Source organism: Leopardus geoffroyi, chromosome C1 (genome assembly GCF_018350155.1).
Source record: "Leopardus geoffroyi isolate Oge1 chromosome C1, O.geoffroyi_Oge1_pat1.0, whole genome shotgun sequence".
NCBI lineage: Eukaryota > Metazoa > Chordata > Mammalia > Carnivora > Felidae > Leopardus > Leopardus geoffroyi.
Genome location: NC_059328.1, coordinates 45,921,110 through 45,943,678, shown reverse-complemented (window position 1 = coordinate 45,943,678; position 22,569 = coordinate 45,921,110). Strand labels below are relative to the sequence as shown.

At 37.1% G+C, this 22,569-nt stretch overlaps 1 protein-coding gene across 4 annotated transcripts in view; it reads right to left on the bottom strand.

Moving 5' to 3' along the window:
* Positions 1–22,569, bottom strand: part of PRKAA2 (protein kinase AMP-activated catalytic subunit alpha 2) — an 80,149-nt gene that overhangs the window by 24,188 nt on the left and 33,392 nt on the right. For 2 of the 4 annotated variants that reach the window (XM_045477546.1, XM_045477545.1), the window contains exons 2-4: positions 20,753–20,894; positions 6,011–6,104; positions 5,172–5,316 (exon numbers count right to left, since the gene is read on the bottom strand). In XM_045477546.1, coding sequence (XP_045333502.1) covers positions 5,172–5,316; positions 6,011–6,104; positions 20,753–20,894 — 381 coding nt within the window. Of the gene's footprint in view, positions 1–5,171; positions 5,317–6,010; positions 6,105–7,850; positions 7,965–20,752; positions 20,895–22,569 lie in introns of those variants that run through there. The other 2 variants (XM_045477548.1, XM_045477547.1) reach the window with 2 other exon arrangements.

The window sequence follows — 22,569 nt, the reverse complement described above, 5'->3', positions numbered from 1 at the left end:
CTACCCTATGACCTAGCAATTGCACCACTAGGTATTTATCCAAGGGATACAAGTGTGCTGTTTCAAAGGGACACATGCACCCCAATGTTTATAGCAACACTATCAACAATAGCCAAAGTATGGAAAGAGCCCAAATGTCCATCGATGGATGAATGGATAAAGAAGATGCAGTATGTATATGTATATGTATATATATGTATATATATACGTATATATGTGTGTGTGTGTGTGTGTGTATATATAATGGAGTATTACTCGGTAATCAAAAAGAATGAAATCTTGCCATTTGCAACTACGTGGATGGAACTGGAGGGTATTATGCTAAGTGAAATTAGTCAGAGAAAGACAAATATAATATGACTCACTCATATGAGGACTTTAAGACACAGATGAACATAAAGGAAGGGAAGCAAAAATAATATAAAAACAAAGAGGGGGACAAAACATGAGACTCTTAAATATGGAGAACAAACAGAGGGTTACTGGAGGGGTTGTGGGAGGGGGGATGAGCTAAATGGGTAAGGGGCATTAAGGAATCTACTCCTGAGATCATTGTTGCACTATATGCTAACTAATTTGGATGTAAATTTAAAAAAATAAAATTTAAGTAAATAAATAGGAAAAAAAAAGAATAAATGGGTCAACCAATTAAAGAAGAAATTAAAAAATATATGGAAGCAAATGAAAATGAAAACACAACAGTCCAAACCTTCTGAGATGCAGCAAAGGCAGTCATTAAGAGGAAAATACACTGCAATTTGGCCTATCTCAAGAAACAAGAAAATTCCAAATACAAACACCTAATCACTCACCTAAAGGAACTAGAAGCAGAAGAGCAAAGAAACCCCAAAGCCAGTAGAAGAAGAGAAATAATAAAGATTAGAGCAGAAATAAATACAGAATCCAAAAAAAAAGAGAACAGATAAATGAATCTAAGAGTTGGTTTTTTGAAAAAATAAACCAAATTGATAAACCCCTAGCCAGACTTCTTAAAAAGAGAGAAGACCCAAATAGATACAATCACGAATGAAAAAGGACAGATCACAACCAACACCACAGAAATACATACAATTATTAGAATACTATTAAAAATTATATGCCAACAAATTGGACAACCTGGAAAAAATGGACAAATTTCTAGACACCCCCACACTTCCAAAATTCAAACGTGAAGAAACAGAAAATTTGAACAGACCCAAATCAGCAAAGAAATTGAATCAGTTATCAAAAATCTCCCAACAGGGGTGCTTGGGTGGCTCAGTTGGTTAAGCATCTGACTTCAGCCTAGGTCATGATCTCATTGTTCCCAAGTTTGAGCCCCACGTTGGGCTCTGTGCTGACAGCTCAGAGCCTAGAGCCTGTTTCAGATTCTGTGTGTGTGTGTGTGTGTGTCTTTCTGCCCCTCTCCCACTTGTGCACGCTTCTCTCTCTCAAAACCAAATAAAGCATTAAAAAAAAAAAAAATCTCCCAACAAATAAGAGTCCTGGACCAGATAGATGGCTTTCCTGGGGAATTCTACCAGACATTTAAAGCAGAGTTCATACCTATCCTTCTCAAGCTGTTCCAAAAAATAGAAATGAAAGGAAAACTTCTGGACTCATTCTACGAAGCCAGCATTACTTTGATTCCCGAACCAGAGAGAGACCCCACAAAAAAGGAGAATGACAGGCCAATATCCCTGATGAACATGGATGTAAAAATTCTCAACAAGATACTAGCAAATCGAATTCAATAGTCTATTAAAAGAATTATTTGCCATGATCAAGTGGAATTCATTTCTGGGCTGCAGGGCTAGTTCAATATTTGCAAATCAGTGTGATACATCACGTTAATAGAAGAAAGGATAAGAACGACATGATCTCAATAGATGCAGAAAAAACATTTGACAAAATACAGCATCCTTTCATAACAAAAACTCTCAAGAATGTCGGGATAAAAGTAACATACGTTAACATCATAAAAGCCATATATGAAAAGTCCACAGCTAGTATCATCCTCAAGGGGGAAAAACTGAGAGCTTTCCCCTGAGATCAGGAACATGACAGGGATGTCCACTCTCACCGCTGTTATTTAACATAGTGTTGGAAGTCCTAGCCTTAGCAATCAGACAACAAAATGAAATAAAAGGCATCTGAATTGGCAAAGAAGTCAAACTTTCACTTTTCACAGATGACATGATACTCTACATGGAAAATCCAAAAGACTCCATCAAAAAGCTGCTAGAATTGATATATGAATTCAGCAAAGTCACAGGATACAAAATCAATGTATAGAAATCAGTTGCATTTCTATACACCAATAATGAAGTAACAGAAAGAGAAATCAAGAAGTTGATCCCATTTACAATTGCACCAAGAACCATAAAATACTTGGGAATAAATCTAACCAAAGATGTAAAAGATCTGTATGTTAAAAACTATATAAAACTTATGAAAGAAATTCGAGAAGACACAAAGAAATGGAAAAACATTCCATGCTCACAAATTAGAAGAACAAATACTGTTAAGATGTCAATACTACCCAAAGCAATCTACACATTCAATGCAATCCTAATCACAATTACATTGGTATTTCTTCTCAGAACTAGAACAAATAATCCTAAAATTTGTATGGAACCACAAAAGACCCTGAATGGCCAAAGTAACGTGGAAAAAGAAAACCAAAGCAGGAAGCATCACAATCCCAGACTTTAGCCTCTAGCACACAAAGCTGTAATCATCAAGACAGTATGGTTTTGGCACAAAAACAGATACATAGACCAATGGAATAGAGAACCCAGAAGTGGACCCACAAATGTATGGCCAACTAATCTTTGACAAAGCAGGGAAGAGTATCCAATGGAAACAAGACCGTCTCCAGCAAACAGTGGTGGAAGAACTAGAGAGCAACATGCAGAAGAATGAAACTGCACCACATTCTTACACTATGCACAAAAATAAACTCAAAATGAACGAAAGACCTAAATGTGAGACAGGAAACCATCAAACCCTACAGGAGAAAACAGGCAACAACCTCTTTGACCTCAGCCGCAGCAAATTCTTACTCGACATGTCTCTGAAGGCAAGGGAAATAAAAGCAAAAATGAACTATTGGGACCTCATCAAGATAAAAACCTTCTGCACTGCAAAGGAAATAATCAACAAAACTAAAAGGCAACTGACGGAATGGGAAAAGTTATTTGCAAATGACTTATCAGATATCAGATAAAGGGTTAGTATCCAAAACCTATAAAGAACTTACAAAACTTAACACCCAAAAAACAAATAATCCAGTGAAGAAACAGGCAGAAGTCATGAATGGATATTTTCCAAAGAAGACACTCAGATGGACAACAGACAAATGAAAAGATGCTCAATGTCACTCATCATCAGGGAAATACATATCAAAACCACAATGAGATACCACCTCACACTGGTCAGAGTGACTAAAATTAACAACCCCATCAACAACAGATGTTGGCAAGGATGTGGAGAAATGGGAACCCTCTTGCACTGTTGGTGGGAATGCAAATTGGTGCAGCTACTCTGGAAAACAGTGTGGAGGTTCCTCAAAAAATTAAAAATAGATCTACCCTATGACCCAGCAATACCACTGCTAGGAATTTAGCCAAGGGATACAGGAGTGCTGATTCATAGGGGCACATGTACCCGAACGTTTATAGCAGCATTTTGAACAATAGCCAAATTACAGAAAGAACCCACATGTCCATTAACTGATGAATGGATAGAGAAGATGGACTACTGCTTGGCAATGAGAAAGAATTAAATCTTTCCATTTGCAACAACATGAATGGAACTAGAGGGTATTATGCTAAGTGAAATAAGTCAGTCAGAGAAAGACAGGTATCATATATTTTCACTCATATGTAGAATTTGAGAAGCTTAACGGAGGACCGTGGGGAAGGGGAAAAAATAAGTTTCAAACAGAGAGGAAGGCAAACTATAAGAGACCCCTAAATACAGAGAACAAACTGGGGGTTGCTGGGGGGGGCGGTTGGGAGAGGGAAAAATGAGTGAAGAAAACTGAGGAGGGCACCTGTTGGGATGAGCACTGGGTGTTGTATGTAAGCGATGAATCATGGGAATCTACTCCTGAAGCCAAGAGCACACTGTATACACCGTATGTTAGCTAACTTGACAATAAATTATGAAGAAATAAATTTTTTTGATTTTAAAAAGAAAAGAAAGTGAAACAGGGAAACTAGTTTCCTTGTTTAAAATTTTTTTTTAATGTTTATTTATTTCTGGGGGGGAGGGGCAGAGAGAGGGGCGGGGGACAGAGGATCTGAAATGAGCTCTGGGCCAACAGCACAGAGCCTGACGTGGGGTTCGAACTCATGAACTGTGAGATCATGACCTGAACTGAAGTAGGACACTTAACCAATTGAGACACTCGGGTGCCCCAAAAGGGGCCTGCCCAAGTTTCCTAGTTTTTAAAGATTATACAAGATTATACAATATTGTTATTATTATATGTTAATATGTAATTATATATTAATATACAATATAATAATACAATTATTATTATATAACAATTATTACTATTAAATATATACAAAATTATTACAAAAATTATAAATAAGCACTGCTGAACTCTGGTACCTTTCTATCTCTCTATAATCTCTCACCTCCTAATATTTTTGCCAAACTCTCTATTATGGTACTCTTTCAGGTTTGTTTACCCCAGAAAGTGGTGCCTTAAATTTACATTTCACCTTTTTGTTTACTCTTGACCAAAACTCCTATTCTTTTAGCAAGTTGTTAGATTTTACCCTTGATCAATTCAGAAAGACTTTAAGTCTCCAAAGCTGCATGTAAATTTTCACTACCCCTCTTGAAGTACATTCATCAAAGGAAGTTTCCGTATTTTCATTAGATTTTCAAAGGAGTTTGTGACCCCCCACAAAAATAACAGTTAAGAATTCCTTTAGAAGGAAATGCAGATTAAATGGATTTACCTTGAAGCTAGCCCTAACTTCTCTGGAAGTATTTGCATTTTAAAAAACTGTTAAGATGAATACAATAAGGTAGCCTGGAGACTGCGCCACTCATCCCTTTTCATGGTATAGGATTTGCAAAGTTGAACCTGCAAATTCGTACCTTAACACTTGCTACTGACACATTTTTAAAAGGCAACCAGTACGTTTCTGAACAACCTTGGAGTTACATACCAAAATCCGCTATCTTGGCATTCATGTGAGCATCCAACAGCACGTTCTCTGGTTTCAGGTCTCGATGAACTACCATATGCCTATGACAGTAATCCACAGCTGACAGAATCTGCTGAAAGAGGCGCCTTGCTTCCACCTCTTCAACCTAGCAAGTATAACAGAAGCTGCGCTAAGAATATTTAGGACATCTTCATAGCAAGAGTTTCAGTTTTATAATCAACCCAAACGTAACTGTGTAAGCTAATTAGAACTGGGTCAGAACTTTCAACACATCAGATAAACAAACCAAAAACTTGCATTAAAGGTCAACATGTTAATCAACAAGGTTTTTCTGGGCTGCTAGGAAGATTTGATTTTCAATTAATATCACTAAATGTGCACAATGTTTTAGGCAATCAACAAACATAATGTAAAACAGAACTTCTATGAAAGTGCTCCGAAAAGAAAATAATTGAAGCTTCAACATGTTATACAACAGATTTTTCATTCTGAAAACACAAATATCATGTTGGCAACTAAGTGGAACGTGTTCCCTAAAATCAGTATTTCAAAAGGTGTATTTTTTTTAAGATTTTATTTTTAAGTAATCTCTACATCCAATGTGGAGCTTGAACGTACAACCCCAAGATCAAAAGTCACATGCTGCACTCACTGAGCCAGGAAGGAGCCCCTTGAAATGTACATTTTTACGAAAGAAAATATGTCTACTATTCTGTATCTTTAGCTGGGCTTTATTACAGAAGCAACCCTGACTTTGTAGGTATCTTTGTGGTTTACTATTTCCTACTATCCTCTTTCTTAGCTTAGGGGTTTATTGTACTAGATAATAAGTTACTCACCCGTCCATGTTTACAGATGTAGTCAAATAATTCACCGCCAGACACATATTCCATTACCATAAAAAAATCTGTTGGAGTGCTGATCACCTGGTATCTTTTTTGTAAATAAAAAGAATCATAAAAAAATGTTAGTTTAATTTAAAAAATCAAGCTAGTATATTATTGCTACAATTTTATATTCCAGTGCTTTACAATATTTTAAGATGGCAACAAATTATCAAAACAATCACAGAGCTATAAACATAGCTTTACAAAATTCTCTCCTTTCTGAGGCTTAAGGGACTTTTCTTCAGATCCTCCCTTCCGTGTTTACAAATTCTTTGAAATCCGTCATTCTTGAAAAAGTAAGCATTAATTTCTCCATTTAAACAAATTTTTTTATAGTCTGGAGATCAAGTATCATACTGAAACATAAATTAAAAATACTCTTGTTAAGGTTAAATGATACAAGAGATTTAATCAGCAAAATGCAGAAAGTGGACAAATAACCATTTCTTCAACAAATAAAATGTGAGAAAAGAAAAAGGGAGGGGGGAGCTATAGGTTAAAAGTAAATCAAGGGGCACCTAAGCGGCTCAGTCAGTTAAGCATCTGACTCCTGATTTCGGCTCAGGTCATGATCTATCACGGTTCATGAGATTGAGCCCCACACTGGGCTCCACATTTAGAGAGCAGAGGCTGCTTGGAATTCTCTTTCTCTCTTTCTGCCCACCCTGCCCTGATCTCTCTCCCTCCGTCTCTCTCTCTCTCAAAATAAAATAAACTTAAAAAAAAAATTTATGAAACAAAGTCTGAATACTGACTGGGTGGTTGATAATATTGTTAATCACTTTAATTTTTTAGGTGTTATAATGATCTATGCTTGTGTTTTTTAAATAAAGAGTCTATATTCCAGAGCAGATAGTGAAAAGTTTAGAGATTAAAACACATAATATTTTGGGATTTACTTCAAAATAATTTGGGGTGGGAGAAGTGGAAAGAAGCAGATAAAACAGTATACTGGCAATCATTGAAGCCAAGTGATGGATACATGAGGCTTTATCACTTTACTTTTGTATACATCAAAAACGTTCCATAGTAAAAAATTAAATAGACATATATACGAATGTGTGTTTATATATATATTTCTTAAATTGACTTCTCGGCAAAGCTGAGAACATTAAAAAAATAAGAATCTTAGCTCTACTTGAAAAAAATTTCATAAAAGACTTCTCCCCATATACACAATTTTAACAAAGTTTTGAAAACAAGTTAAATACAATTATTAAAGTTTTAACTTTGTTTATAAAGGATTATCTATAATCTGATTGTGAGCAATATGTGATTTCTACTGAGTTACTATTTAGGGCCACTAAGTATAGCTGTGTAGTTTTTGCATGGCTTCCAGGCACCCAATGAGGACACAAGTAGGAGGTGAAAAGTAGCCCAGATGCTACCCTGTTCAATGTGTCAGAAGCAGGAGACCCCTTCGGTAAATTCGTCCACCCAGATAGAGTACTTTTTACTAATGTGCACGAAAGCAAGTATGTGCTACATGGTGGTTCTGGTTATTATTCCCCATTACAAAGGAAAGGAAAATGGCCCGGTAGTTGGTCATGTAACCACATACTATATATTTTAAGAAAAGACACATCATGTGTAAATTAAACATTTGAAAAAAGTAAAATATTAAAGCTACAGTATAAAAATGATTATAGATCTTCAAAAAAATATTCCTAATAGCAATCTTTAGTCTTTTGGATGAAAAATGACACAGTAACCACTTTATATAAAATAAACTAACACCACTGAAGAATAAAGTTAAGATTACTTCAAATGAACTATGAAAAGAGAATTTTACCTGAGAACTCCAGAAGAAATGGTTCTGTAAGAGCAATCTTACCAGGCACCAAACTCTAACTGAATAAAATGAATAGTGTGAAGCAGGAGCACCTAGTCAACTCACTGCCGGCTAATCTGGTTTATTAACAGAATTCTCTATCACTTTTCTGCTCTGTTACATCCTTGGAGCATAACAGAAAAAAAAGTGATGAAATTTTTTTTTTTTAATTTTTTTTTTTTCAACGTTTATTTATTTCTGGGACAGAGAGAGACAGAGCATGAACGGGGGAGGGGCAGAGAGAGAGGGAGACACAGAATCGGAAACAGGCTCCAGGCTCTGAGCCATCAGCCCAGAGCCCGACGCGGGGCTCGAACTCACGGACCGCGAGATCGTGATCTGGCTGAAGTCGGACGCCCAACCGACTGCACCACCCAGGCGCCCCAAAAGTGATGAAATTCTAATAAACTTAGCTGCTGATTCTTCCAAGTATATCACAGGTCTTCAGTGGATACTGTTGGATTGAACTATTTCATGAAACCTCTAACTCCAAAGTAGCCACGGTGCACATTAAAGGCCAATCTAGAGCGATGAAAACCACAGCCAACATTACTAATAAGCACTTATACCGTGTGCCAGACACTGAGCTATTAAATTGTGACATTTACTATTTGCTGCAAATCTACATGTATTGCACTCGGTGAGATCAACGGCTCCTGTCTCTAGTTGTGGAGCCTACACTCACTGAGGAAGACAGACATCAGACAAGTACTCTAGTACTCTTTTCAAAACATGAATCTGTTCTTCAGTAGCCTCCTAATTAAAATCCTCAGGGAGTTCCCAGTGCTCTTAGGTGCTGAGTGAATCAGGCCCCCGCCTGTGTCTACACGGTCTCATCTCTGATTCCCACCACTAGAGGGCACTATTTCTTCCATTCGTTCATTCGTGCTGCACTTGCTCCTGCCTCAGCATCTGTCTAAGCAGTGCCTACTAACGTGAATCCTGTACCATGACCTGTACCCGCACCTGTAACTGGCCACCAGTCAGCCTTTATATCTCCGCTTAAGCAGAGAAGGTCACTCCGTAAGCCCAGGTCACCCTTTCTGCTCTCACAGAGCACTCCCTTCCCTTCAGGGCTTGTACCTCAGCTGGTGATCTATACAGTGATTGAGTATGCACCTAGTGAAGTATCTGTAACAAAGCAGTCATTTAAATAAGTAAATAAATAAATTAGCACTTTTATAATAATAATTGTGACCAGCTCGGAGCCAAAACCAGAATAATTAGGGCAACATTACAACAAAAATTCAATGAATAAAATTTCAGTTAACTAGAATGAAGTCAAGACAAGAAGAAACATGAGAAAGAAATCCTAAGAAAACAGTTTCTTTTTTTTCCTTAATTTTTTTTAACGTTTATTTATTTTTGAGACAGAGACAGAGCATGAACAGGGGAGGGGTAGAGAGAGAGGGAGACACAGAATCTGAAACGGGCTCCAGGCTCTGAGCTGTCAGCACAGAGCCCGACGCGAGGCTTGAACTCACGGACCGTGAGATCATGACCTGAGCCGAAGTCGGACGCTTGACTAAGCCACCCAGGCGCCCCTAACAAAACAGTTTGATAGTGGGACTTAGGGAAAAAGGCAAATTCCAGGATTATGTTCGTAAACCTAGCCAGAGTAAGCTAAATTTTTGTGCCTTCCAAAATACCACATTGAAGCATTACAAGAAATTCAATCATGAAACTCATTCATATCATCATTTTCTTAATACAACAGAAAAGTAAACTAACATGCTTTAGAAACATTTTTCAGAAAAAGTATAATTAGGCAAAAAAATTCCAGTATCCCCCAAAACCTCAAGCATTCTCCAGCTGACCAAGTTATATGCATTTTTAAGCACTATCCATTTAAATAGCATACAGAACTCAGGAAAAATCTGTCTAAAGTTAGACAAAAATCAATATTCATGAGTAAACCTCCTTGATGGTTACATCCATAGAGATTTAAAATTATTTATATAGCTGCATATATAGCATATTTTTCTTTATTTAGAAGTCAGTTATTAAAGAAATTCGTAATCATTATTCTTAGTTCATTTATTGGTCCATGAATGGCCTACTTTTAATTACTATTTTTAATATAAGCACCTACAAACCCATCACCCAAACAAAAACCTAGGACCTGGACAATACCTTCCAGCTAACTATACAATGCAGTCCTCTCTCTTCCCCCTCCTACTGCTTCTCCCCAAACAAGTTAGCCATCATCCTGAATCCCATTCCTGCCTCCCTTGCTTTCTCTTTTATACATTTGTGTGTGCGTGTCCCTTTATCTTCATATATATGTAAAATTCATACTCTTAACGTATATTTTTATTTTAATTGCTCTCAGCTTTAAAAAAAGGGTATCAGGCTATATGGAGTATTTTGGGACCTGTTTTATTGATCCATCCACAATGCTGTGTTTGCTATACTTATTTGATGTGACCATTATATAATATTTCATTGTATTTATTGATCTACTCTCCTGTTAATGGAGAAGCTATTTATTCATCCAATCTACCACTGGAGAGTAAATTTTTTCCACAATTTTGCTACCATCAATTGCGCTGCTGTGAACATTCTTATATATGGCAAGATTTTCTCTTTCATATACACCTATGAATGAAATTGCTGAGTCATAGTTCATGTGAATGTCCAATTATAGGAAATAATGCCAACTGTTTTCCAAAAACATCTTGGCAATACTAAAATGTTTAGAAAATCTGTAGATTTAGATATTCTCCAACCTTGGAAAACACCATACACATTTCTTATGAAATGCTCACTCCTGTCCTGTGCCCATTTTTATTAGGTTGATCATACTTCCTTTATTTATACATGGATATACAGAAAAAATCAGTATCTTCTCTAACATTCTAAAAGATTATTAAAATGTCTTGGTTATTAACTTGATAAAAGTATACATTTTTAATCAATTCCCACTGGATTTGGCTCTCATTTTTCTCTGTAAATAGACCTATATGTATTTCTAAAAACTAACAGCCGTAAAAAATGTACGTGTATATACCCATGCAATACTGTTATCAATGCATAATTTAACAAATCACAAATGTCATCAAATATCCAAATAGGTTTCCTGATTAGCTTATAATATCTTTTTGCTTTTTGTTTTAATATTTTAATTAAGGAACCAAATATAATCAATACATTGCAAATGATTAATAATGTCTCTCGTGTTTCTTTTAATTTATATATGCTCCTCTACCTCTGTTTTCTTTTGCATTCTTTTGTTGAAGAAACCAGTGGCTTGTCCTGTAGAGGATTCCATGGTCTTATTTGGCTGATCCATCCTTTATGGCAACATAATGAACAATTTACAGCACCCTGTTAGATCTAGAGATTGCATCAGATTGCATTTCTTTTTTAATTTTTTAATGTTTAACTTTGAGACACAGAGACAGACAGAGTGTGAGCAGGGAGGGGCAGAGACACAGGGAGACACAGAATCCAAAGAAGGCTCCAGCCTCTGAGCTGTCAGCAGAGAGCCAGACACGGGGCTCAAACTCATGAACCGTAAAATCATGACCTGAACCAAAATCGGACGCTTAACCGCTTAACTGACTGAACCACTCAGGCGCCCCTAGATCAGATTTCATTTTGATTTTTATTTTCCTTTGAAGGACTAGATGGTGCTGTGTACCTCCAGGCAAAGGCATACAATGTATGTCTTTCTTTTTTGAGAAATTAGCAGGCATTGCTGATCAGATCCTAGATTAATTCACACGGAAATTTTAAAAGCTAGCCAATTTGCATAATCTAATAATATATTATGATCTAAAGGGAACCCTCACTCAGGGCACCTGGGTGGCTCAGTTGGTTAAGTGTCCAGCTTTGGCTCAGGTCATGATCTTGGGGTTCGTGAGTTCAAGCTCCGCATCAGGATCTGTGCTGGCTGCTTCAAATAACAGTGTCTCCCTCTCTCTCTCCTCCCCTGCTCACGTTCTCTCTCTCAAAAATAAATAAACCTTAAAAACAATTTTTTAATAAAAAAAAATTAATGAAACCCTCACTCAAAACCTTCTTACTCAAAAACCCCATTGTCTCTGAAGTACAGGCCATCATCAGATTACATACCCAATACTTTTTCTTGTTATAGTCATCAACCTATCTCCTTGCCCACTCCCTTTCATTCTGCCTTAATGTCTTTTTCCCCACTGCTACTGTTGTCATCATTTAGGGTGTACAAGGAAGATCTGTCCAATCAATACATGGCCTCTAATTTCCGGGACCCCCTCATCCTCCACCACACACGACCATGCTCTCCATGGTCATTTACTATCAAAGACTAACTCTTCCAATTACTCACTGGATTCCTTCCTCCCACCTACTAAAGGGCTTGCTTTCTGCAACTAGCTTTTCTTTCTCCTGTATCACTCTCTCCACCTTGACTGAACCATCCCCTTTGGTATAAAGCATTAATATCTTCCATCTTAAAAGTAGACTCCACATTCCCCTCTAGTTACCACTCCTATTTATCTCCTTACCTTTTAATAAAATTCCTGAATTGTATATTGTTAATAACTCCTCCTTCATCTCAAATGCTCTCCTAAGCTCCTCATAACAGGATTTATGTTATGCCCTCATTACAATTAATGTGTCCGTTTTGAAGACACCAGCAATCTCCACCTTGCCAAATCTAATGATCAATTCTCAGCACCATCTTACTCAATATTTAGCAGTGAAAGGAATAGTTAATAATCTCTCTCACAAATATGTTCTTCACTAGGCTTCAAGATACCAGATTCTCCTGGTTTTCCTCCAACCTCGTAACTGTTCATTTTCATTCTCTTCTGCTGGTTCCTCCTCATCTTGGACATCTTAACATCATAGTGCCCTAGAGATGAATTCATGAACTTCTTGTTTATCTGTACTCACATCCTTGGTGATCTCATCAAGTCTTAGGGCTTTAAATATCTTAACTACTAGTTATATGGTGAGGACTTCCAAATTTCTATCTTACACGGTTCCTTAACTCCAGAATCACATATTCAGTAGCCTACTTTTATCTCTACTTACATGCTTAATAAGTATCTCAATATCATAAAACGAGGGGTGGCTGGGTGGCTCAGTCAATTAAGGGCCCAACTCTTGGTTTAGGCTCAGGTCATGAGCTCATGGTTTGTGGGTTTGAGCCCCGCATCAGGCTCAGCACTGACAGTGCAGAGATTCTCTCTCTCCTTCTCTCTCTGACCCTTCCCCACTCGTGCTCACTCGCACTCTCGAAATAAAAAACTTAAAAAAAAAAAACAAAAACGTAAAACCAAAATCAAATTCTTGATTCCACCCTCTACCTCTAACTTGTTCCTCCTACAATCTTCTCCATTTCACTTAATGGCAACTATTTCACTCTTTTATTTGCCAAAGCCAAATAACCTTGGAGTCAATCATTGACTTCTCTCCTCTCACAATCCACATCTAATCTCTCTCAGCAAATGCTCTTTACCCTACCTTGAAAGCATATACAGAAGATGCTTACTTCTCAACACCCTCCAAACTATGCTCTATTCCAAGCCACCAAGAATACCGCAATGGACTCTTAACTAGCCTCCCTGCTTCGACATAAGTCAGGTCATATCATACCTCTGATGAAAACTTTCTAATGGCTTCCCATCCCACTCAGAGTAAAAGCCAAAGTCCTTACAATGGCCTACACAGTTTGGCTCCCCTTTAGGTCTCTGTCCTCACCTCTTACTCCAATTCCCCCTGAATCACACTGCCTAGAGGACTGAATGACTCTGCTCCCTTAATCTCTGGACTGTATTTCCACCTCAGAGCCTTTGTATTTACTGTTCCCTCCATCAGTTATCTTCCTCCCCAGATAATCTGCATGGCATATTCCCTCACCTCTCCACTATCTTACAATATAGTTTACTAATATAAAGTTTACTATCTTCCCACCAACCCCCACTACACATGTACACAAATAGAAGCCCCATATGAGCAGAGATGCTATTATCAACTTTTTGTTTGCTGATGCATTCCAAGTGGCCTAAATGGTGCCATTTGCTGAATGAATGAACAAACTAACTTTCTGGCCTTGTTTTCCTCCATTTCCCTACACATACTCTGTGCACCAGACGAGCAAGACTGTTGTTCCCAGTATACCATGTTCTTTACACTTTCATTCTTTGACTCTTGTTGTCCTCCCAGAACCATCAGGACCTTATTCAAAATGTCACCTGCTACTGTGCAAGGTGCTAGGGAGATAAACATGGTATCTAACATCTCCATTTAGATGTCCAATGGGATTCTCAACTTAACATGGCCAAAACAACTATCCTTAATGCCCACCTGTACCCCAACATGATTCTCCTCCATTCTTCCTATCTTGAAAAACAGCATCATTATCACCACTTAGCTGCTCAAACCGAAATCCAAAATCTCAGTTGCTCAGGCACATGCGCGCGCGCGCACACACACACATATACACACACACACACACACACACAATATTTCTTATTCACTCTCTTGTCCTCAGTAATTCATTCGTTTTATCTCCAAACTACATACTGAATCCATCAATTCTCCCTACCTAGACCAGTATTGTCAAATAGAACTTTCTGCATTGACAGAAATGTTTTATGCAGTCTCTGTCCGATACAATAGCCACTAACCACATGTTGCTATTAAACACCTGGAAAACAGCTTCTGTGACCAGAGAACTAAATATTTTAATTAATTTAAATTTATGCTACATGTGGCTAGTGGCTACTATACCGGACAGCACAAATCTAGACTATCACTTTGGGTAAAGTCACCATAATCACAATGTCTCAGCTGGACTACAGCAACAGCTTCCTACCTGGTCTGCTTCCACTTCTGTCCCCACACCCATTCTACACTATAGTCATATCATGTCACTAGATGGCTAGATCTTTTATTTATTTTTTTAATGTTTCCTTATTTTTGAGAGAGAGAGCAAACAGGGGAGAGGCAGAGAGGATGACAGAGGATCTGAAGCAGGCTCTGTGACGACAGCAGAGAGCCCAATACAGGGCTCGAACTCACGAACCGTGAGATCATGACCTGAGCCAAAGTCAGATGCTCAAACAACTGAGCCACCCAGGCGCCCCAATAATCTTTCAGGTCTTAGTTCAAACTTTACCTCTTCAGGGAGGTCTTCCCCACAACCTAATCTGAATTAACACTTCTGCCTCACTAATCACACCCTGGAACAGAACCATATGGTTTCATTCTCCTCAAAGCACATATCACTGCCTAAAGTAATCTTGTTAATTTGATTACTCCCTATCTAGAACTGCTAGATACCTCTAGAACATAAACTCCACAAGGGCAGAAACCATGTCTTTCACCACTGTATCCCCAATGATAGGACAGTTCCTATTATATAGCAGGCGCTCAATAAAAATTTGTTAAATTAAAGAAAAAAACATAATTTCTGCTTCTAAAAGAACTCGGTCTTGTGGGGGGAAACTAAAAAAAAAAAAAGAGTGAGTACAATACAATGCCCAGGACTTTAGAAAAGCAGACTGCTATGGTACAGAGAGGATGATACCTAACTCAGTCTTAGGGAGTAAAGCAGGTTTTCTAGAGGTAATCACATGTAAAGCCTCAGATCTAAATGGCAAGTTGGAATTGGAAGCCTAAGGGGAAGGGAGGTGTGGGAAAACTTTTCTAAGCAGAAGCAACAGTCAAAAGACAAGTAAAAGACCTAGTGACAATAAAAACAAAAAAAAAATGGACAGACTCAGGAGATACTTAGGAAAAAGTAGCTTCAGAACTCAACAATTAATTATATGTGATGGAAAGGAATTAAAGATTATGTTCAAGTTTTAGGCTCAGAAAATTGCATGAATGGTACTTTTACTAAATAAACAAAAAACAGAGAAGTGTGGAAAAGAAAGAAAAGTTCAACTTAGTTTCAGATGATTCTAGGACTTCAGAATGGAATCATCCAATAAAGAGTACATGTGTTCAGAATTCAGGAGAAATACCTGCCCAGAAATACAGGTCTAGAAGTCTTGAACACAAAGATGACAAATGACAACCAACATAATAGATGGGGGCACCCAAAGGCGGTTCACTAAGATTACAGTAGCTCACACTGCTGAAATGCATCATTATTTAATGGCCATGCAGAGAAAGAGGCCCATAAAGAAAAGTCTTAAGAAGCGGCAAAAAAGAAAGAAAATCAGAAGACTATGATGTCACAGAAACCTAGGGACTGCAACATTTCAAGGTGATGAACAATGTTAAAGAGCTGTCTATAGGCTGAATAAGATTTAAAAAATTAAAAAATAGGCGAAACCAGCTCTACCAAATTAGGAAGTATTCATCTTTGATTAGTAAAATGAAGTTCCCCAAGAACTATGGTGGGGGGCGGGGGGAGACAAAAATCAAATCAACAAATTCTAGTTCATGGGTAAGTCTGGAGTTTCCTTTGAATCCTGTTTACTCCTTTCAGTTTTCTCCCAGTGATATTTTTTCAATTTGAGTTAATAGAGATATCATCCAATAAATACCCTCCATTCTTGGTTTTTGGTTTCCAAGCTTTCTTGCTAGCGAAACTAGAGGCCCAATCCCTAACAAGGGAACTATTCTTGGCAGCTAGTCCAAGACTACACAAAACAAACAAAACCACTGAAAGGATCAGGTCTCTCTCTCTATTTAAATCACTAACACTGTTAGAGGCTATGTCAATAAGCTTGTTCTAAACCAAGGATACATGAGTGCTTTTTCTTTTTTTATTTCAGTCCACAATTAAAGAGGCAATCAAGCTGAATGGATTAAGCCCAAGGCTAGAAAGCGGAGCTTTAAACATTAAATTTACCTCCACTAATTACTTTCCGATCAACCCTAAGAACATTCTATATCTCCTACACAAAACAAATAATTAAATAATTATAATTATAAGCAAATAATTAAATAATCCTAAGCCAGAATGAGATAATTAGCCAAAGTAAATTTAAAATTACAAATAATTATAGAAATGAAGGCAAGAAAACACTGGTACATAGGACAACAAAAATAAACATTTAAGGGAGGCTGGGTGGCTGAGTCAACTGAGCATCCGTCCTCGGCTCAGGTCATGATTTCACGGTTCCTGAATTCGAGTCCCACATCAAGCTCACTGCTATCAGCGTAGGGCCCACTTTGGATCCTCTGTCCCCGTCTTTCTCTGCCCCTCCCTTGCTCACACTGTCTCTCTCAAAAATAAATAAACAGTAAAAAAATAACAATAATAAGCTTTTAAATCCTCATGACAGTTGCAACTGCTTACTGACAAAATCTGATCTGTGTTTGTAGGAACAGAACAGGAACTAGGACTCATACTTTAAATGGGCAAAGTTTCCTTGGGGTCTTTCAGGGTTGGCATTCTAAAAGGGATGAGGTTAAGGAACAAGGCAAATACAGAGGTATCTCCCTTCACTCTCATTCTGGCATGTGATACTTTTAGTCTGACTTCTCAGCTTTCTCCTCTCACAGAAGGTGGCCACTCAGTAAGGAAGAGCAAAGAGATTTAGCTTAGAAGTCACTCAGTAACTAGAATAAAGTCATTATTAACATGGAGTTGAAGTCAGCTATGAACTGTTTCAAAAACAGTTAATCATGAAAGTGGACTGGAATCAGCATGTGGGTTGCCAATTCCTGCTTTAGACCAATGTTTATCAAATACTAGGCATTATACCAGTGCAAACACATCCTCATTTTAAAGTTAAGGAAACAAAGAATAGGAGAGGTGAGTCACCAAGCTAGTAGGTAGTATTTTAATTCTTAAGATAATCTTAAAAAATCAGTATAAATGTACTCTGGATCTTCTAGAATATAGGTCTTAGATGATAACCTTATAATCAATCATGTACTGCTGTGCAAATTCAGTGACCTTATTTGTTGTTTATGTGTATGATCAAGTGAACTTCAAGTCAAGATCAAATGACACTGAAGCTTACTGTTATGAAGGAAGTTTTCATGGTAGTTGTTTGAGAGAGAACTGAGTCATCACAGTCACCCAATAGCACACCAAGCCCCTCCAAAAAAAGCCTTCTCTAAACAGTTGCATATTCATGTTGTTAGTAAGATGAACGGAACATACCAATTTGCAACAGTTCACCAACAATAAATGTACGCATGTTCCAAATCCTAGCAATAAGTGGATTAGCCACTCATTTAAGGATTTGAAGAATGCTACTGTATTAGTTTCCTATTGCTGCCATACTTCAAATTTGGTGGCTTACAACAACAAAAATGTATTATCTTGTAGTTTTATATAAGTCTAATACACCTCACTGGGCTAAAATCAAGGTTGTCAGCAAGGCTGTATTGCCTTCTGAAGGCTCTAGGGGGAAACTTTTCTATTTTCTAACTTTCAGAGCCTGCCTACATTCCTTGGCTCATGGCCCTCTTCCTCCATCTTCAAAGTCAGCAACAGCCAATTAAGTCCTTCTCACATTTAACACTCTGACCTTGCTTCATCCTCAAACCTCTTTCTCTTAGTCTTCTGATTCCCTCTCTCACTTTTATTTTTTTTTATTTTTTTTTAACGTTTATTTATTTTTGAGACAGAGAGAGACAGAGCATGATTGGGGGAGGGTCAGAGAGAGGGAGACACAGAATTTGAAACAGGCTCCAGGCTCTGAGCTGTCAGCCCAGAGCCCGACGCGGGGCTCGAACTCACGAACCGCGAGATCATGACCTGAGCCGAAGTCGGCCGCTTAACCGACTGAGCCACCCAGGCGCCCCCCTCTTTCACTTTTAAAGGCCATTGTGATTACTATGGGCACACCCAGAAAATAAAGGAAAACCTCCCTAAAGTCAGCTGATCAGCAACCTTAAATCTATCTCTAACTTTAATTCCCGTTTGCCATGTAATGTAACATAGTCAAAGAATCTAGGAAATAGGATATCTGGGGCAGGGGGATTATTCAGCTTACCACAGCTACTATGCTAGCTTTGTCACAGGCAAATAATATATCTCTATAGGTTATTGAGATGTTTCTCATTAACACTGACACCCAAAGATGACTCACTAACAAAGTTTAGGCTAAATATAATGCCTGATTATAATGAACTAGCAAATAAAATCTCAAAGATATTAAAAATGATTTTTTACGGTATAGTCATATCAACAGGCATTCTCTGCAATATTATTTGAAGGAAAAAATATATATGGCCTTGGACCTCATTCTATTAATTCCACAATTAAACTAACAATGATTTGTTTTTTGAAAACCACCATTATTTGTCACGTTATACTATAGATACTATGAATTTCAATGACTTCATTCATTGTCTTATATTTAAATTGTGAATTTATTTTAGTTTCATAGTTGTGTTGAAGCTATAAGCATATGGAGTTTATTATACCTAATTCTTTGTTTCTATAAACTTAAAAAACAATACACTAAAAATAATTAAGTCAAGACCAGGGATCCACAAATTTATTTTTCCCTTAAAAGGGATTTATATCATTTTGTTTTGAGAAAAACTGGAGTAAAGCATTAACAGCATAGCATCAACTACCAGCTCTGCAATTTACTGGCTATTTGACCTTGGACACACTGATGATACTCTTTAGATATGTAATTTCCCTATTTATAAACTGAAGACAAGAATACCTATCCTATAGGGGCGCCTGGGTGGCGCAGTCGGTTAAGCGTCCGACTTCAGCCAGGTCACGATCTCGCGGTCCGTGAGTTCGAGCCCCGCGTCAGGCTCTGGGCTGATGGCTCGGAGCCTGGAGCCTGTTTCCGATTCTGTGTCTCCCTCTCTCTCTGCCCCTCCCCCGTTCATGCCCTGTCTCTCTCTGTCCCAAAAATAAATAAACGTTGAAAAAAAATTAAAAAAAAAAAAAAAAAGAATACCTATCCTATAGGCTCATCAAGAGGATACAGTGAAATTATGTATGTAAAATTCTCAATATAGTTCCTAGCCATTATCAGGTACTCAACAAGATTAATATTTATTTTATAAAACTCTATCCAAACTTTAAGATAAAAAATAAAGAGGGGTGCCTAGGTGGTCAGTTCACCTGACTCTTGGATTCAGCTCAGGGCATGATTTCACAGTTCATGGGATCAAGCCCCATGTCAGGCTCTGCACTGGCAGTGCTTAGTCTGCTTGAGATTCTGTCTCCCTCTCTCTCTGCCCCTCCCCCACTCCCTCTGCGCCTCTCTCTCTCAAAATAAACTTTAAAACAATTTTTTAAGATAAAAAATAGAGACAATTATCAGTGTTTATCATATTACATTTTCTCAGTTCATATAAAACTGCAACTTTAAATGATTTAAAAGAATACTGTTCCATACTCAGTATCTACATTTTCTATGAGTATAATCAATTTTAAATTATTTATCTTTCAATATAATTAATCAGGTTTATCAATCTCTTCATATTTACTTATCTTTTAAATTTGTAACTTATCCTATCAAAAAAAATCCATTTGCCTCCCTAAGAGCTTTGGTATCAGTAATCACAGTAATAACTGCAGTTTTGCAAATAATATACTAGGGTGGATAATCTCTACCAGTTACTTTCTACCTTTTCCAAAAAGAAAATACTGTTATGTTAACGAAAATAGACTAGAAAAAAATTATGAAATGACTCTAGGAACACCAAAGTCCTAAATGCCCTTTAAAGTGAATACTAGGGAAGAGTCAACTTCTAAGGCTGCATTCACCACCCGAAAACAGTAGCAATTTTGAAAAGTGACTCTTAATTATAAACTAAAAGTATACAAAAAAAGATTAATAGAGGTTAAATGAATTAATATTTGCTGAATACAAATAAAAAAAGAATTATACTTTTATAAAAAGTTAACTAAAGATAAACAATTATTTATAAATTCATAGGAATTATTTCAGGACAGTTTCTTTTGCATTATCAGGTACAAAAATACTTACAGTTTGATAATATGAGGATGGCGAAAGAGTTTTAGATTTTGAATTTCTCGTTTTATTTTTCCAACAACATCTAAACTGCGAATCTTCTGTCTATTTAAGATTTTAACTGCCACTTTATGGCCTGTCAATTGATGTTCTCCAACTAAAGAAAAGAAAAAGGGAAAAACTTGCTGTCATAGCAACATAATCATTTATTCATGTTTCCTTCCACTGTAACCCCAAATTTCTTTACTCATATATACCACTTTTATATCTTTTATTGCACAGATCTTCAGTTTCCTTTCCTTCTATTTCTTCTACTAGAGTATGCACTCCTTGAAGAAAGAAATTGTATCTTAGTCTTCTCTGTATCCTCATTACCTAACATGGAGATGTCCTTTAAATATTTGTGGAAAGGATTACTGAATTCTACATTCCTACCAAAAAAAAAAAAAAAAAAAAAAAAAAAAAAAAAAAAAGCCAAATTTGGAACATCTTTTGGATAAAGCAGAATTATGTTTTGTTAATCTCTTTATTTCTTCATTTCTGGTTAGTGCCATTGTATTCTAGAAGAATAAATAATTGATGTAATAGATGAAAAACTTACAACTGATTTCATTACTATTTCATCAGAAAATACACATGTAGCCCTTATTTTATATATTTTTTTGTCTTTTCCATAAAACCTTCCTATTTCCCCATATTTAGTGGGATCTCTTCTTCTTTCAAACTCTCACAGTATGTTTTTAAAATTCATGTATCATCATTTTAGGCTATTATAAACATTTATGGTTCTGAAATATCATATGACATGAGCTATTATAGTTCATACCCACCCCCATCTTGAGTAAGGCGGTCAGTATTCATCCAAGTCTCCCAGAAGAAATAACACGGTATTTTGTACAAAATACATGCTAAATAAATATATCTTCCATTGAATTAAACAATAATCCTTCCCCTTTCATATAACACATTCATAGTACCCAAATACTGCTCAGATGAAAAATCCCTTCATTGGAGAACAAATCTGCCTGCCCTCTTTTTCTTTCAATCACTATTCTAAATACTGACCATTCTCCTCCAAACACTTAGTCAACCCTTGACTCCTTCCAACAAATTCCCCTTTCTTTTCTTTGGGGAAAATGAAGTCTTTAGGAGAATTTCCTCTATCTTCAAGGCTTGATTATATCCACATCTCTCTTTGTTCCAGTCTCAGATGTTTTCACCTTCCTCCTGTTTAAGACTAGTATCATCAACTTGTGGTCTTGAACCCATCTTTTCTCCATTCTCCTTATACTCAACCTTTTTCTTTTCTTTTCTTTTTTTTAATATTTTTTTAATGCTTATTTATTCATTTTTGAGAGAGAGAGAGAGAGATAGTGAGGGGAGGGGCAGAGAGGGAGGGAGACAGAGAATTCCAAGCAGGCTCTCCATTGTCAGCGCAGAACCCGATGTGGGGCTCAAACTCACAAACCATGAGATCATCATGACCTGAGCTGAAATCAAGAGTCACCCAGGCGCCACTCAACCTTTTTCTTTTCTAATAGCCCTTCTCTTTAGCCCATCAATATTCCATCCTGCCCCTAAATCTTCCATTTACCCTGTATCTTCCTTTAGTTTTTAACATCTGCCTCATTAAAATTTCTCAAAACAGTAGTCTATATTTATTGTCTGTTCTTCCTCCCTTTTAACCCTTCAGAAGTCACTGCTATCTGGCTTCTACCTCTATTCCTCTACTGATACAAGAGGGTCACAAAAGACCTGTTAACTATCAAGCCATGTATACTTTCCAGTTCACAGGTTACTGTACTCTCTGTTGCATTAGACAACATTGATAC